This window comes from Choloepus didactylus, chromosome X (genome assembly GCF_015220235.1).
Source record: "Choloepus didactylus isolate mChoDid1 chromosome X, mChoDid1.pri, whole genome shotgun sequence".
Lineage (NCBI taxonomy): Eukaryota > Metazoa > Chordata > Mammalia > Pilosa > Megalonychidae > Choloepus > Choloepus didactylus.
The window spans coordinates 154,589,576-154,607,530 of record NC_051334.1 but is presented as its reverse complement, the minus strand read 5'-3'; the positions used below and the strand labels follow the sequence as shown (position 1 = coordinate 154,607,530).

At 36.4% G+C, this 17,955-nt stretch overlaps 1 protein-coding gene across 1 annotated transcript in view; it reads right to left on the bottom strand.

The window, feature by feature from the left end:
• Positions 1–735: 735 nt before the first annotated feature.
• PRR32 (proline rich 32) overlaps positions 736–17,955 on the bottom strand; it is a 111,529-nt gene continuing 94,309 nt past the window's right edge. Inside the window, 1 exon segment of the mRNA XM_037820902.1 lies at positions 736–1,585. Coding sequence (XP_037676830.1) covers positions 736–1,585 — 850 coding nt within the window.

Sequence of the window (17,955 nt, the reverse complement as noted above, 5' to 3'; positions counted from 1 at the left end):
ATTAAGCCAGCCCTATATATACTATGTAGTTAGCAAAAGTGAAAGGCAGAGAGGAAAACACTAGTTCTAGTGTGAAATGATAAACCAGGACTTTCCTGTCCTTACCCTGTTTTCCTTTTCTGACTTTTCAGCCTGGTTCTGCTTTAATTGGCTGTGAAATACTCGCTTCGTTACTCTTACCTCAGTTTCATTAGAATCTTTTGTCTATTTGTTCATCTCTCTTCATTATATTTATTTTGGCTAGCCTTTATAGACCTTATCTTAACAAATCCACCCAACTCCCAGCACTCCCCATAGCCTTAGGCAGGAATTACCTAACCCATCACTCACAGAGCTGGGTGAACTCTTGACTCTGTAAGTAGTAAGTCAAAGAGTTAACAAGGCTGGTTATATTCCACAACATTTCTAAATCATATTCTCCATTCTTTCAAAATCATTGTCTAATATATACTTAACAGATGTCAGTGGTAGGGATTCAACTAAAACACAGGGCATTTCTGCTTTAATTTTCTTAAAGGTAGAAAACAAAATTTCAAAGTTTAGTATCCCAGAATGGAATGTTTAACAAACGATTATCAATAATTCAAACTTAAACTCTTTTTTGAATCTCCAAATATGTAAGGCACATTAATGCTAAACAGAGTTTGTGATGGTAGGGGGTTTCAAATATAAAAACATAACTGAATAATTTTCACTAGTTTCCCCCTCCCTTTTTTCCTCCACTTCCCTTTGTCATCAGCTGTTCTATCTGTTTGAGGATGAAGGAGCCAGTATTCCCAAAGAATGCAAACAGGCAAAATAAGAAGGCAGTGGAGGACCAAATATTGGGGGAGGTGCAAAAGCACAAGGTATAGAGAGAAATGGATTGAAACTCAGAGGTTGAAGAGGTATGAAGCAGTGAGCAGCAGAGCAAGAAGGTAAACCTGGGGTACTGGAAGACAACCAGATGGGCCTGAGCCAGTTATCGATGGGGTGCTGTGGACCTCCAGATGGAAAGGAAACATGAGCTAAACTTTCCTTGCAGGGTATTCTAGTATTTCCTAGAAGCTGCCCCATCATTATGCCCAATCTAATAGTGGGTATATGTGGAGGGCTTCTTACATGTGGGCCCCTAGGTGGAAAGAACCCTTTCTCACATGACAAAGCCATATATAACCTTGCATTTTTTCCACCTGACTCAGAGCCTGCATTGTTGACCCTTGTTGTCCCCACCATCAGTGCATAGGGTCCTCCAGAGACTTCCTGGGGCACATTGATGGAATCCTGCCCCCTCTGCCTCCAGCCTTCCAGCCTTTGAGAAGTATTTACTTCTACTTTTGCTAGGGCCTCTTCCACAATAGCAGGTGGTTGCCCACAGGGTTATGTGAGAGCTCTTGAACTGTCAGCAGGAATGCAAGATTCTGTTCTCTCAAAGGGATGCTCCAGTTGTTCTCTTACCATATCTGCCAGCATGTTGAAGGGAGGTCTCAACGGAGTGAAAGGGTGAACCCAGGGCTCTGCATTATCTGTTAACATAGAGCTTGAACATTGGAGGGATGAGTCTTGGCTGGGTTCCAGGTCCCCATTTTCATCCACAGCTGCTGCTCTGGGTGAAGGGACACACCCTTCAAGGCTTGCAAAAATAGAAATTAGAAAGCCAATAAAAAATAGAAATGCAGTGATTAGAAAATATTTGAAATATGTGATTGACTGAACCTGCTAGAATACACCAGGGAAAGGGAATGACCTCTCCTCCCACGTGTAACCAAGCACATATTTCTGCAGCCTATTCACCCCTTCTGAGGTGGCTGCATTAGCACCAGGTTATGTGATTTCTCATCAAGGCTGCCCTGTGGCTCTACCCCATTTGACATTCACTGGAAGACAGTGGGGAATCCTAGAAGACTCAGATGGCATCATGAAAAGTCATAATGCACCTGGGCACCAAGGAAAATATCTGCTTTTTCCATCCTAGTAAGAGCTATGATCTTCTAAGCCCCTCATTCAGATTCTGGCAGGATTGTCCTGGAAAATCTTGTGAGGGAAAATATATTTTTTCTCCACAAAAATCTAAGGAAGGTTAGTTATAACAAACACTCCAGCTTCTCATTATGAGATATTCAGCACTTACACTGAATTTTGTTAAAATGTTCTTCTATTCAACCCATACCACCTCCTAGAGTAGAAAATCCCTCACACTTAAACCCTGCTATTTATAATGGGCATCTGCAACTTTTTCTTTCAAATTTACCTTTAAAAGTCACCACTATTAAATTTAATATTTTCAGTACATTAGTTTAAATCCTTCAATTTTTTGTCTGGGACCTATCCTATCTTCTCTCCAATCCACTTCCCCCTGTTCCAGATACACAATAAAACAACCCAAACTGCTTTTGCCTTCAAAATTAATCAGTTGTTGAGCCACCTCAACAGGTGAACTCGCTGCCCTCCCCTCTATGTGGGACCCGACTCCCAGAGGTGTAAATGTCCCTGGCAATGCAGAATATGACTCCCGGGGATGAATCTGGACCTGGCATCCTGGGACTGAGAGTATCTTCTTGACCGAAAGGGGGATGCAAAATGAGATGAAATAGTTTCAGTGGCTGAGAGATTTCAAATGGAGTCGAGAGGTCACTCTGGTGGACATTCTTATGCACTATATAGATAACACCTCTTAGGTTTTAATGTATTGGAATAGCTAGAAGTAAATACCTGAAACTACCGTACTCCAACCCAGCAGTCTGGACTCCTGAAGATGATTATATAATAATGTAGATTACAAGGGGTGATAGTGTGATTGTGAAGACCTTGTGGATCACACCCCCTTTATCTAGTGTATGGATGAGTAGAAAAATGGGGATAAAAACTAAAGGACAAATGGGGTGGGATGGGGGGATGGTTTGGGTGTTCTTTTTTCACTTTTATTTTTTATCCTTGTTCTGGTTCTTTCTGATGTAAGGAAAATGTTTAGAGATAGATTGTGGTGATGAACGCATAACTATGTGATCATACTGTGGACAGTGGATTGTATACCATGGATGATTGGTGTGTGAATGTATTTCAATAAAACTGAATTTAAAAAAAATTAATCAGTTGTACCTATTTTCGTACTTACCTATTTATAATATGAGCCATGGAGATATTCGATTAGGATAGCCTTCATAAAGTGATGGAGAAAATCTGCTGAACACCCACAAGAAGCCAAGTCAGTCTGGAGAAATGACTCGAGCTTCTGCCTTGGAGAGGCTTGGCAAATGGAATGAAGTCAGGGACCACCTGCTTTCTTTTTAATTTGGAGTTCTCTTTCTGGGTTACCAGTTGCCAAGGAAGGGGGGGAGAGAAAGGAGTAAGGAAGAGGGTGGGGATAAATCTGTGACACTCTGAAGCTAAATGTAGGACTGCTTTTTTCACAGTAGTAGATGGATGGTAAAGGCATCTGCTTCGTTAACCCTGGTGCAGAGCAGTTGGAAAAATCAATCATTTCATGAAGGATTTAGTGGAGTAGTACTTTGTTGAGTGATTTCTGAAGTATTTGTTATACAAATAATTGCCACATCTTTTCCTCCAGTTTGGAAACACAAACATTGAGCAGAGTGCCATGCCTAATTTTGTGTTTTAAACTTCTCATTTTGGAGATGCTTACTGTTAACTTGGTGGGGAATGCAGGTTTGAGGGTTAAATTGCTTTTCAATTGGAGTCTTGCAGAGATGAAGCAAAAATAGCACTATAAAAAAACTCTCTAAAAATCATCTTGTTTTGTTTTTTTTTATTTTTTAGCCCCTAAATTTGCAGTAATTTCTTGTCTTCTAGTCTATCAGCTGTGTGTATGTTCCTTACATATTTCTATAATAGAGCTCTGGAAACTTCTCTCCAGGTGAGAAGAGGGGGATGTAAAAGGCATAAAAAGTATCATAAATTTATTAATATTATCTTGTATTTTGCTTTGCAACATGTTTTCATAAGGCACTTTTTGACCCTCTAGCCTAAATTTCATCCATCTCTCCCACATTGTGAGTATATGCTCCCAGCTTTTTTTCTGCCATTGATCTACAGGTTAATTGCTCTGAAATTACAATGGCCATCCCCTCTTCTAAGATTTCTAATCTTGCTCCAGGACAAAGCCATAAACTTGACCCACTTCCTTAAATTGACCTTAAATTTAACCTTAAATTAGGTTTGTACTGTGTAGACTAGACCTTAGAGATTATCTTTTCTTTACTCTCAATATCAGCATATGCTGCTATCTTTCAACAGTGACACATACCTCCTTTTTTTCCTTAAGGAAAGCAACAGACTCAAATCCCATACATTTCTATGTATAGGTATGTGGAATATGTGTGAGTGTGCATGTAAACATGTAATGGATAAGTATACAGTACTAATGCAAAGGAATAATCACTGCTACAAAGTAACAGAACTCTTGATGGAAATGACATTTCAAGTCTCTAGGTCCACATCTTCCTGCAACTGTTCCTTGGCCCTGGCTATACACTATTGAGTGCTTTTATTCTTTAACTCACTGGAAGATGAAAATGGTATGTTTTCAACATCTCTCCCAGCAGAAATGTTCGCTTGCCTTAAATAATCCTCTATGAAGAAATCTCTTGATTCTCCAGCTCCAGTTTCTATTCTTGCTTTCATTATTATATTCTTTGTCTTATGTAAAAGAAAACTTATTATTAGCAATATATTGTGCTGGAGTGTTAAAGCCCTTTTAGCACTTGCCATATCAGAGGGAAAAAGACGATTTGGGTTAATGTCTGCTAATAATTGGTAAGTCATATTTGGATAAATAGTTTATGTATGAAAGGTTGTATCTTTTTTCTGAATAAGGGCAAAGAAGCCCCAGGGAACCCTTTTATGCCTATCAAATGAAGGTAATCATGGGTTGTTTTACCTAGAACATGTAAAATATCATCTTATTGAATTACATAAGTGTGAAGTATAATATAGGCAGCAAATACCTGGGCACAGTGACAAACGAATAGCAATCTAGAATTTTCCAAAGCCATAATAGATATTACAAATATATGGATGTTACTTTGTATTTTGCCTTTTAACTTGTTTGTGCTTGTGTAGACAATGAATATTTATTGCATACTTAATTGAATGCATTCACTATTGTGTTAGGTGTGGCTTATACCCCACAAAAAGTTAAATATGCTATGCATAATTATGTCAAAGCTCAATGAACTTTTTGGGGAGGAAAAAAAAATCACCTCTATAAAATAATGAAAGAATGACATAGAGTAGACACAGAACCTTAGCTGCATGGTATAAACTAAGACAGCAATGGAAATTCAGAAGGAACTATAATCCTGGGTTAAGGAAGTTGTGAAATATTTTATCTATCTGCAACTTGAACTCAATTTGTGTTTTGAAGGATGGATATAATATAGATGGGCAGAGAAGGAGATGACATCCTAAACCAAGAACAGGTATTTAAGTAGGAATGAAGGAGAAATTTTGGAATTTTCTAGTTCAGTCTTTTAATACAACCTCAGGCCAATATTTGGCAGAAATAGAAGTGTAAAGTGCCAATTGGATCCTCTAAAGATAGGGAGGATCAACCAGATAATTAGTAAAGTTGTACCCATTATGGAATATTTGAAAGTTAAAATTAAGTGTGAAGTGAAAATCATCTCAAAACCTACCTTTTGACAGAAGTTGTCAGGCTTTCTCAATTATCCACTGAGGTTTGAAATAAAGTAATAAAATGCATGCCTTTTTTGTCTGAATGACTACTTCAGGAAGGGTAAAATGGGTAATGGAGGTTAAGGAATTGCCAAGAAGTAGCTTAGTTGTGAAAATAGCTAAGCTATAAATGCTTTTCATTACCCATGGCCTCTTATTTCATGATGCAGCTCCATATATTACCTATGTATCTCTCAAAAGATTTTGAAGAGTATATTGAAATGCCAAGTGAGGACTATGTATGGATACACTTACTTATGCACTGCAATTATGAGGCCATTAAAATTGTGGTTGTTCTGTCAAAATCACAATATTTTTTTTTCAAGAAAATTGTGCAGATGTGTAAGGGCAGGCAAATATCATTTAAAATGCATTCTTTCTCTTTTGCTTAGAAAAAAAATCCAGGAGACATAAGAATGAGTGTCTCTGTTTCCATCATGCTATTAAGGATGAGATGAGGAAGATGCCATGCTGATCTGGGAAGACAGTTGTCAAAAAATCCCACCCATTAAGTTACTTCCAAAATATAATGTAACTATGTCCATGGAAAACTCTCCAAGTTTAGGATGTCCACTAAGTACTTGTAGAAAATAGACCAGCTATTTTTTCGGACTTGTGGCTATTTAACTCAGTATACTAAGCACGGCATTAATGAAAGCAAGATATTTTTCCAGAACTGGCCAGGCAACATTATTATGTTGCACAATATAGGCAGCACTCCTATCCCCTCTCCCACTATCTGTCTTGCAAATTCTGTGTGGTAAGTGATGAGAATGAACAGATGAGAATGTGGTTATTTCACCACCAGCGCTGACAAAAGCAACTCACAATATATGTCTCGTTACTGGACCTGCAGATTATTTTGTGTGAAGTTGAATAGATTATTATTGCTTTTCTTTAGTATTTTTCTCAAGATTTAATTGTTTAAAATTAAGTAATTAATAAAATTACATCAGGGCAGGTTATTTTCTCGCCAAGAAGGCACAGATCAGAAGCTATCAGTTCATGACCTTATTTGAACATATATAACTCTAATTTTTATTTATCTCATGAAAATAAGAACTAGAAATTAGGTATCAGTGGGAAAATCCAGATGAGAAAAAAGGAAATAAGGAAAAGGAAACTACTGTATTTCGATCACTTACTATATATCAAGCCCAGATATTTACTATATATTGTGTCATTTAATGTTCACTACAAACTTTTACAATAGTTACTCTTATTTTACCTATTTTATAGATGAAGAAAAAAATATTGGAGAAGTTAAGTAGTTTTTTCCCATGGTCACACAGCTACTAAATGACAGGTAAGAATTTAAACACAACCAATCTGACACCAGAACCCATATTCCTTCCATTTAACCATGCTGCCTCCTAACTATAGTTCTAAGTGAATCACATAGATGGCTCAGGTCAGAAAATGTTTACCAAACCAGAGTTCAGTTGATTTTAATGCATGGATGCACCAACATTCGTTTAAAGGTAGTTCTGCAATGAAGAAACCATACAGGCTACAAAGTTCAAATCCTAGAAAGGCAACCCATGCAGGGATGTGGCAGGTGATTGAAGAATTAGACATTTGGCAGTAGTCCAGTGAGGTGGTAGGATGGAAAACCATGTCACATAGAGACAGGTTAGTGACAGAGGAAAGAACTTGGTATAGGGTAGCACAAGAGTGATCATTACTAAGGGATTAAGGGTAATTTGATCCCAATATAACAGCATTAACTTAATGTTGAATGCTTGAACTGCTTCTGTAGTTTTCCTCATATTCATTCCCAGTACTAGGATGGGACTAAGCCTATAATCATGATTAATTCATTCAGTATCCAAGATTAGCACAACAGAGAGAACACCGAGTTAACTGTGTGAGGTGTGTGTGCGTGTGTGTGTGTGTATGTGTTGGGGCAAATGGGTGGGGGGGAGGCATCAAGTGAACTATTAATAATAACTCTGATGAATACCCTTCTAAATTAGAAAAAAACATTAATTAAAAATAAAGTAAAAGTAATATTTTTCTATTAATGTATGATAGATAGATAGATAGATAGATAGACACATACATACATACAACCAGGGGTTAATAAGTAAAATGAGGAAGGCTAATGAAAACAGGTACAATTTAAAGTAGCCCATTAGTCTTGAGCACTCGGTTTGAAAAAAATATGTTTTGGATTAGCTTCTTCTTGCATGCAAGTATGACACTGGGAATTCATGTTGAGAACATTTTATCAAGATTTTTAAAAAGTGAACCATTTGTACCAAGTTATTAAGAATGTTGGCTCTGGAATCAGAGAAAGACAGACCTAGGTTCAAATCTTAGCTTTACTACTTATTATCTGTGTAACCTTTGACAGGTTACTTAATTTCTCGGAATCTCACTTTCCTCTGTAAAGTGGGGTTCATAATATTACCCACCTCATGGAAATATAGAGAGAATTATATTAAATCATGTGTGAAAATTTATAGTTACATAGTACTTGCTTAAAGTATTAATACCTTTCCTTTCCCATACTGAACTCAGTTTTCTTATATGTACAGTGCAGATTATAATACCTATCCTACTAATCCCACGACTGTTGAGAGAATTAAATATAATTCTGTGAAATTGTTTTACAAACTGGAAATAACTTTATACATGTTATGCTAATGTAACTATGGGTGATATATTTCAGGGCAGGAAGATTTGGATGCACATTTTAAATAACACTATGTAGGTGACCACCCACTTCACCTATAAAGTAAAGGCTTTTTTTCATTCCTGAATCATTAAGGTACCAAGGATTAGCCACACTATTCAAAAAACCCTGAGTGTAAAATGCTTTAAACTTTTCAATTGGTACTACATAAATCTCACCCATTGTTGTATTTAATGCAATTGCTGTATTAGAATAGAGTCTGCATTTTTGTATTTGACTACATATTTAATTGGGCTTCAGAATCTTGTGTTTCACAGCTGGAATCACTGAAGGCTCCTGTGATGATTAGAGAGAAAAGCCTGCAAAAAAAGAGGTTTTCGTGGTTTCCTGATAGTGAAGATTTGTTTGATTGATTCTCTAAATGATTTGTTACTTTAGAGAAAAAAGAGTTTTCCCACCTTCTTCCGCCTCCCACATACCCTCAAGTGATCAAATAAATAGCTTGCAGGAGGAGGTGTAACACTTTTATAGACTCACTATAATTCAGCATGCAGGAAAACTTGCTGACGAAACTCACAATTAAAATAATAATAAAGCCCATGCAGAGAAACCATTCTTAATTCTTGTCTAAAGTATGCTCTATGCCAATGTTGCTGACATAACTGTTTGTTTAAAGGTTCTGAATAATCACAACTGCTATACAGTCATCTATTTGCCTTTATTTTTGAAGTATTGCAGATTTTCCATGTCTAGTATTTAAAGTAATGAATTGATATGCTGGTTTATTTAGGGGTAGAGTTAGCTAATCCAAAGAAATGGTAAGACTATAGAGGGACAGGGAATGGGAAATAACCTCTTGGAAGGTTACTAGAGGATATTTAAGGAATTTCATTCAGGTATCAAAGTCTTGATAGCCCTATAGTAATATCCGAATCAAAGTGATGAATCCTTCTAGAGACACTGGATCATTCTGCATTTGGCCAAGCCAGAGCAAGTGGAGGTATGGGTATTAGTCTTCCATTTACTTCTTGCACTCTTTATGTGTGTTCTGTTCCCTTATGTCTGTGATTTCCAAATTTTATTCAGCAACAGATTCATCTAAGTATCTTATTAAAATAGCAAATACCTGGGCCAGAGTGCTGAGATTTTGTTTCAATTGATCTGAAGTAGGGCACATTTATCTGCAACTTAAATATTTACTGATTCTGATGAGATGATCTTCGAATAACATTAAAGAAATTCTGACTAACTAGATGGTTTTATTGCCTTGAAACCCAGCCTTCTAGGGGTTAGACCCAGTCATCTAGTGGGCATTCCTTTAATCTAGGCCTAAACTAACTGACCAGATACAGGGGTATCTGAATATTATATTAGAATATATAACCCTTCTGACCACACCCCATGCCTCCTTTTTGTACCACATGGTAGGTTGAACTTTGTACCCCAATGAAAGACATGTTCTTAATCATAATCCATGTTCCTGTGAGTATAATCTCATGAGTAAACAGGACCTTTTGAAAATGTTGTTTTTAGTTAAGGATTTGCCCAACTGAATTAGGGAGGGTCTTAGTCTATATTTCAGTTCAGTAATTTTTAAACAAAAAAATCTTAGTGACCTAAAGTAATATCCAGATGATTCAAGCCTTAAACAAGCTGAAACACTTGCTTCAGGGTCCTAGAAATTAAGAGGAAATTGTTTTTCAGTTTTTGGGTGCAATTAGCTCAAAAAATTGTAACAGAGTTCTGTTTTCACTTTTGTCCTTAAGCTACAGCTATATAGAGAATTGTTATCAAAGCAATGGCTTCAAAGTCAAATTTTCCCTTTCCTTTTAACTCTGTTTAGCCACCTCAATTTTTGTGCCTCTGGGTTTTTTTGTTTGTTCATTTTTTTTTGTTCTGTTTTCAGGTTGTTTTTTTGGAAGTGGGGAAGCTTTGTTTTATGTGTTTTTAACTGGACAGCTTATTTTGGACTGAGGGCCATGTGCTGAGGCTCAAGAGCTCTCTAGGGTGCTTCAGTTAACATTACAGATGGAATGTCCAGTTGCTGAATTGTGTGAGTCCACAACACTGTAAAGCTATTGGGAGGTTTTCCAACTGCTCTGGAAAAGGAACCAATGTCTTTTTTCTATTCAATGTTGACATTTTCTTGCATTTTGCTTTAGTAATGTTTTTGCTAAATTTCTTAAACTCTAGTTTTGGAACAGGAGAAAACAATCTCTACATTACTGTATTTGATTTCCTTCAGCTCTGTTGTGAGGGCCCTGAAAATTGACTTTCCTCAGGTTTCTGGCTGCCCAGTTGAAAGAATATATCTATGAGTTCATTGTGCATCATATTGCACAATTGGTTGGTTTTCACAAAATTAAAACAATAACTTTGAATTTCTGCTCTCCCCACACTGAATTTCCAAGAAATTTTCACTGCTATATTACTAGCCTTGAGGAAATAATGGGGAAAAGAAGTTTTAATTACGCAAAGATAAATATTATTAAGAGGGGTGCAATATCAGGTAGATTTGATGAAAGCTGAAGTTTCTTTTCAATATTAACCACTTGTCACCAAATTAAATTTCAGTTTATAATTAATAAGAGGATTACAACATTTAAAGAGATAATAACTATGTGCAACAAAACCTAATTATATTTGTTTAGCCTTGTGTTTTGGATCACTGACAAGAAAGAAGTTTGGAAATGTCAACATCAAGTGCTCAGTATTCATTATACCGCAAGCTCTATTATTTGCTAAAAGAGGCTACATTTTAATTTCCACTACTTCCTAAACCCCAACCAGGATGTGATACATCTGCTAAGTCATTTTTCCCTATGACTTAGGTGAATTCACAGGTAATGATACTCAACTTTGTTATAAAAATTATTACAGTACAAAATTAATTTCAAATTAATGGATATGTAATGTGGTTTCAATATCAATTCATTTCATGGCAATTATCTGACAACAAACTGGAATATGCCACCATAATAGTCAAGAAATCACAACAAAGGAAAATTAATGCTAAAGAGTCTTTAAAACTTAAAGGGATAAAGAGAAATTTCTAAGCAAATACACCATTATATGTCACCCCTGTAAGCTTAAAATGTGCATTAAAATAATTAGAAACATATTCCAGATGACAATCAAGTATTTTAAAGGATGCAAATATTATTTCAAATACCTTGCCAGTGATTGGTTTGTTCACAGATATACAAAAACATTTTACACTCAAAATTTATCTAAATTTTGGAATTCAGAAGCAGTGAAGTGAAACAAAAACTTGAAACATCTAGTATCTGGACAGCTAAACCTACTAAAGGGCCTTTTTCCAATATTATTATTAAACTAAACAATGAGCATCCTAAGAATTTTTCTTTGCAGAATCTGAAATAATGTAAGGTATGCCATTAGTAGAGCTATAATCAGATTCTAAGTGTGCTACATTTCATGCTTGCAAGTGAGGGAATAAAAATTTCCCTCCATTTTTACTGGAAAACTTAATTGTAACACAAAGTCTTTGAACTTGTTCCCTCCCTCTCAATCTACTGAAAGTTATTTTGGAAACCATGCCACTGAACTTTTATTATTTTTTAATTCAATTTTATTGAGATATATTCATAAGCCATACAATCAACCACACTGTACAATCAATTGTTCACGGTACCATTATATAGTTGTGCAATCATCACCACAATCAATTTTTCAACATTTTCATTACAACAAGAAAATAATAAGAATAAAAATTAATGTAAAAAAGAATACCCAAAACATCTCATACACCCCATCCCTCCCTATTATTCATTTATTTTTGTCATTTTTCTACTCATCTGTCCATACACTGGATAAAGGGAGTGGAAGCCACAAGGTTTTCACAATCACATGGTTACACATTGTATGCTATATAGTTTTACAGTCATCTTTAAGAATCAAGGCTACTGGATTCCAGTTTAACAGTTTCAAGTATTTCCATCTGGCTATTCCAATACACTAAAAACTGAAATGGGATATCTATATAATGCATAGGAATTACCTCTTGACTCTATTTGAAATCTCTCAGCCACTGAAACTTTATTTTGTTTCATTTCTCTTCCCCTATTTGATCCAAGAAGGCTTTCTCAACCACATGATGCCAGAGCCAAGCTCATTCCCGAGAGTCATATCCCACATTGACAGGGAGATTTACACTCCTGGGAGTCATGTCGCACGTAGGGGAGAGGGTATTGAGTTTAACTGCAGAATTGGCTTAGAGAGAGAGGTCATATCTGAAGAGCAAAAGAGGTTCTCTGGGGGTTACTCTTAGGCACAATTTTAAGCAGGCTTAGCCTCTCCTTTGCAGTAACAAACTTCATAAGTGCAAGCACAAAGACCGAGGGCTCGGCCTTTTAAATTGGTAGCCTCCAATGCTTGTGAGAATATCAATAATTCTCCACGTGGGGAAGTTTAATATTTCCACATTTTCCCCCAGTCCCTAAAGGGGGCTTTGAAAATACATTTTTATTCTCTGCTGAAATTACTCTGGAATGTATCGGGGCTTCACACTAATCTGTACAAACCAACCAGAATTCACTCCCTATTCTAGCTCCGTGTAATTATGGTGTTTGAATAAACTGACCATACAAGTTAAAATATATAGTGTGCTACAAATAATATAGATTTTGCACCTTATAAAAATCTCTTCCTTTGGTCTCACACAGAAGTTGAACTTTAAAACACCATTAATATCATCCTTTACCCTTTAGTCTGATTTACCTTAGTCCTAAACAAGTCCATTTCATTCAAATATCTAACTGAAGTCTTATCTCTTTTCCAGACTCTAACATTTGCTGTGTGGGGTAATGCTGACATTCATAGCTACTGGACTCTGGCTCTGAGTCTCAGGTGTCACACAGATACCCACAATTCCAGGGACAGACCAGGTTATAGAAAAAGAGCTCAGCATCTCAGAATTTAAAAATAATCATTACAACTCAGGAATAGATGCAACTGCTGTAAGAGCTTACAATCTAGGAACCTTTACAATAAGCCTTCCCCTGATAAGCTATGCTCTCAGATTCAGTTCTCAGAGGTTGCACATTACAGTTATTCCATATTAATGAGGCATTATAATGGTTTTATTTTCTTTACCGATTTATTTCACTCAAAATACTGTCCCCAGTGTCCAGTCACCTAGTCACATATCTCACAACTTCATTCCTTCTTATAGCAACTTAATATTCCATTCTATGTATACACCACAGTTCGCCATTCTGTTCATCAGTTGATGTACCCTTAGGCCAACTCCATCCACTGCAAATTGTAAATACTGACACCATAAATCTCACTGTGTAAATGTCCATTCATGTCCCTCTTTTCAGTTCTTCAAAGTATATACCCAATTATCCAGTTGCAGGACCCTACGGTAACCCCATGCTTAGCTTCCTGTGGAACCATCACACTGACCTCCAGATGGGCTGCACCATTCTACCTTCCCACCAACTGTGATTCGGTACATCCCTTTCTCTACATTTTCTCCAGCACTTGTATCCCTCTGTTTATTTTTTTAGATGGTTTTATTCATGCACCATACATTCCATCATAAGTAAACAACCAATGGTTCCCTGTATAATCACATAGTTATGCATTCACCACCACTATCTATATGAAGACATTTCCATTTCTTCCACAAAGAAAAAGAGGCAACAAAGAAAGAAGAAAAAAAAAGAAAAAGAAAGAAAAAATGACAATTGATATTTGTTCTCTTTCTTCAATTTGTCATTTATAGGGTCCTTCTCCAGTATATATCATCCTCTAGAGTTTCAAAAAATTCAGAATTGTCCTTTTTATCATTGAATCTCTAGAAAGGAGAATTCAGTAGCTGTTTATGTGGCCATGTTGATGAGGTCCATATCTCCACTGACCTTTTAAATAGCTCAAGGCTAGGAAACGAACTACTGAGACAAAAGATGATGTTCACTGCAAAAGTTTTGCCTGTTTTTATCAACCCTTCTGTTCTAAATATGCAACCATCTTTTGTTCTTTGGTCTGTGTGAGGTCAGGTAGGCCCTAGATGGTTACTTTGTCAGTATTGAGAGAAGATAGTAAGAAGAAGGGCAGAGAAAAGCAGGCCCAACACAAAAGAGAAATTGTCAAATACCTTATGCCTCTGAAAATCTGGGTGGCAACAGAAAAATCTGGTTAGAGATTGCAGGCCAAGCTGTGTAAATGTTTATTCTTTTGTTTGTATGTGTTATTATTTTTGGAACTTAAAACAATTCTATTTGAAAAAGCTACTAATCAAAAAGGGAGTACTGACAACTGCTACAAGGTCAAAATTGATAACATGTACTATAGAGAAACAAAATCACAACTGACCTACTGACATTTCATTTATGATGAAACTCCACTTAGCACTATGGAGCTCAGTTTTACTAATTGTGAATTCTAGATGCAAATCTGGATAAAATTTAGCATTTTCAAAGCCATTTTTAAATTCAGTTTTATTGAAATATATTCACATACCACACAGTCATCCATGGTATACAATCAGCTGTTCACAGTATGATCATATAGTTATGCATTCATCACCACAATCTATTTCTGAAAATTTTCCTTACATCAGAAAGAATCAGAATAAGAATAAAAAATAAAAGTAAAAAAAGAACACCCAAACCATCCCCCCCATCCCACCCTACCTGTCATTTAGTTTTTGTCCCCATTTTTCTACTCATCCATCCATACCCTAGATAAAGGGAGTGGGATTCACAAGCTTTTCACAATCACACTGCCACCCCTTGTAATCTACATTATTATACAGTCATCTTCAGGATTCCAGACTACTGGGTTGGAGTTTGGTAGTTTCAGGTATTTACTTCTAGCTATTCCAATACATTAAAACCTAAGAGGTGTTATCTATATAGTGCATAAGAATGTCCACCAGAGTGACCTCTCAAATCCATTTGAAATCTCTAAGCCACTGAAATTATTTCATCTCATTTTGCATCCCCCTTTTGGTCAAGAAGATATTCTCAATCCCACGATGACAGGTCCAGATTCATCCCTGAGAGTCATATCCTGCATTGCCAGAGAGATTTACACACCTGGGAGTCGGGTCCCACCTAGGGGGGAGGGCAGTGAGTTCACCTGCCGACGTGGCTCAGTTAGAGAGAGACGGCCACATCTGAGCAACAAACAGGTACGCAGGGGGAGACTCTTAGGCACAATTATATGCAAGTTTAGCCTCTCCTTTGCAGTAAGGAGCTTCATAAGGGCAAGTCCCACGATAGAGGGCTTGGCACATCAAACCGCCAGTCCCAATATTTGTGACAACATCAACACCAGTCCAAGTGAGGAAGTCCAACACTTCTGCACCTTCCCCCAGCAGCTTGGGGTGGGGGCTGTAAATATATTTTTATTCTCTGCCCAAATTACTTTGGGATGTGTCACTATTTCACTCTAACCTATACTAACCTACCATATCCCACTTCTTATCCAAAGTTACATGTAATTGTAGTGTTTGAACAAACTGACTGTAGAGTTATACTGTTTAGAAAATATAGATCCTGCACCAAATAGACATCTCTTCCCTTGGTCTCACATGGAAGTTGAAGTTTTAAAACACAGTCAGTTTTGACCTTTACCCTTTGGCCCGGTTTGCCCTAGTCTTAACCAGATATGTGCAAAGCCATTTTTAATGCTACTTAGCATTTCTTCCTTCCTTAAGGAGACAAGTAGAAAACAAAGCATGCACACCCAAGTAAATAACTAGAATTGTGGGAAATGGCAGTTGTAATTAATATTCCAGTAAAATGAGGATAAACGTGAAAATATTGTAATTTATCTAACTACGAAGCTACAGAATTTTTTACCTAATGTGTCTTTGAGCACAGGAGTTAAGAATACTGGCTCTGGAATTACCTGAATGACATCAGATACGTTATTAACCTCTGAATTTCAGTTTCTTCATTGTCAAATATGTATAATATTTTAAATCTTATAGGGGTGTTATGAGAATTAAAGGAAGTAATGCATGTAAAATACTTAACATTAGGCCTGGTAACTAGCAATTATTCAATGTACCTGTTAGGTCATTTAGGCTGAAATTACTCAGATCCCCAAAATAGCCTTTGGAATAATATTATTTTAAAGAAAAAAAATAAAGTTCTATTTTTTTTCTTTCTTAAGTTTGGCTGTAAACTAATTCCTCCTATAGTTATTGCCCTGAACTTTGAAATACAGGCATCCTTCCATAAGCGATTACTAGGTATCTGCACCCTAATCCAAATGGACTTGGATAGCTAAGCACGACTGACAGTCAGTAATATAATCCCCTTGGGTTTCACTTTATATGTCCCCTAGTTGGCATGGAATCTGATGTTGTCAGAGTGAGAGTATTTCTTAGTAGTATAAGTGTTTCCACAGTTGTTAAGGTTGAAGAGCTGAGATAAAGAGAATTCCTTGGTTGGAGGTAGGCTTAAATGTGCCATCTTTGCAGATTCATTTATTTATTTATTTATTTATTTATTTATTTAATTTATTTATTTAACAAATATTTATTGAAGATCACCTATGAGCCAGGAATTTCTTCCCCTAGAATCTCAGTTGATCAAGAAATCTGACAAAATCCCTGTCCTTATGAAGCTCACAATACATGTATACTGATATGATTATGAGTAAGAAGTAAGACCAGTGTAGATCCCCACCCATTAATTGAGCTGTGCTGAGAGGAAGCTAGCTTGTTACAAAAACAGTATCAACCACAGTGATTGTTCTTAACCTGTTGGCTTCAAACTTGGGCTTACTGTTGAAGTTGCAAGGAAGGGTATATATGGAGTTATTGTAAAGGTTCTGGGAAACTGTACACTCCCCAGTCATTGCATGCAGAATGAATAAACTCCTTGTTTCACAAATATATGTACAGCCTTTTAAAACATATTCAAATTATGTGATTAAGACAAGTGTTAGTGAATGTATAGTTGCATCTTAGAGATTAAGTATTTTGTCAATTAACAGCAACTAAGATGCAACTGTTACATTAGTTCCCACACAATTTTTAGACATTACAAAGTAGTCTTTATTATTAAAAATTTGAGAGCCATGACTCTACATAATTGTGGATGTTGTGAGGAGTACATCTTATAGCCTTTGGGAACATGGAGAAGTGTCACACAATGTGCTACATCCATATGTCTCCACTCTTAAAGAAATGAATTTTGTGGGATAAAGTGCATGTAATAAATTCAGAGAAAATTATCTGCCAAAAAGAGAATGTTTGGTAGAGAAAAAAGTTTAAGAAGTGGCCTTGAGAAATTTGTTTTGCTCATAAAATGGCTATTTTTCTTTTCAGAATGTTTCTCATTGTGGATATAGATCATTTTATAGACTGAAAAGCAATGGTCATTCAGATACAATGATGAGAATGGGAAATAACCTACATTGATCCATTTGAAAAGATTTCACTATGCTTAAGTTCCTATTATTTTATTCTAATTAAGCCCATTATATTCTGCTAAACTTATTTTTCCCTCAGTGAGGTTGAGCAACCCTTCCTTCTCTCTAATCGAGCACAGTCAATTTATTTCCATTAAGTCAGTTCAGTGCTGTGTAAAGTGAAGTATGTGAAAAGTGAATTGTGTCAATTTGAGTTATGCCAAGAATTGATTAGTTGAAATGGATTT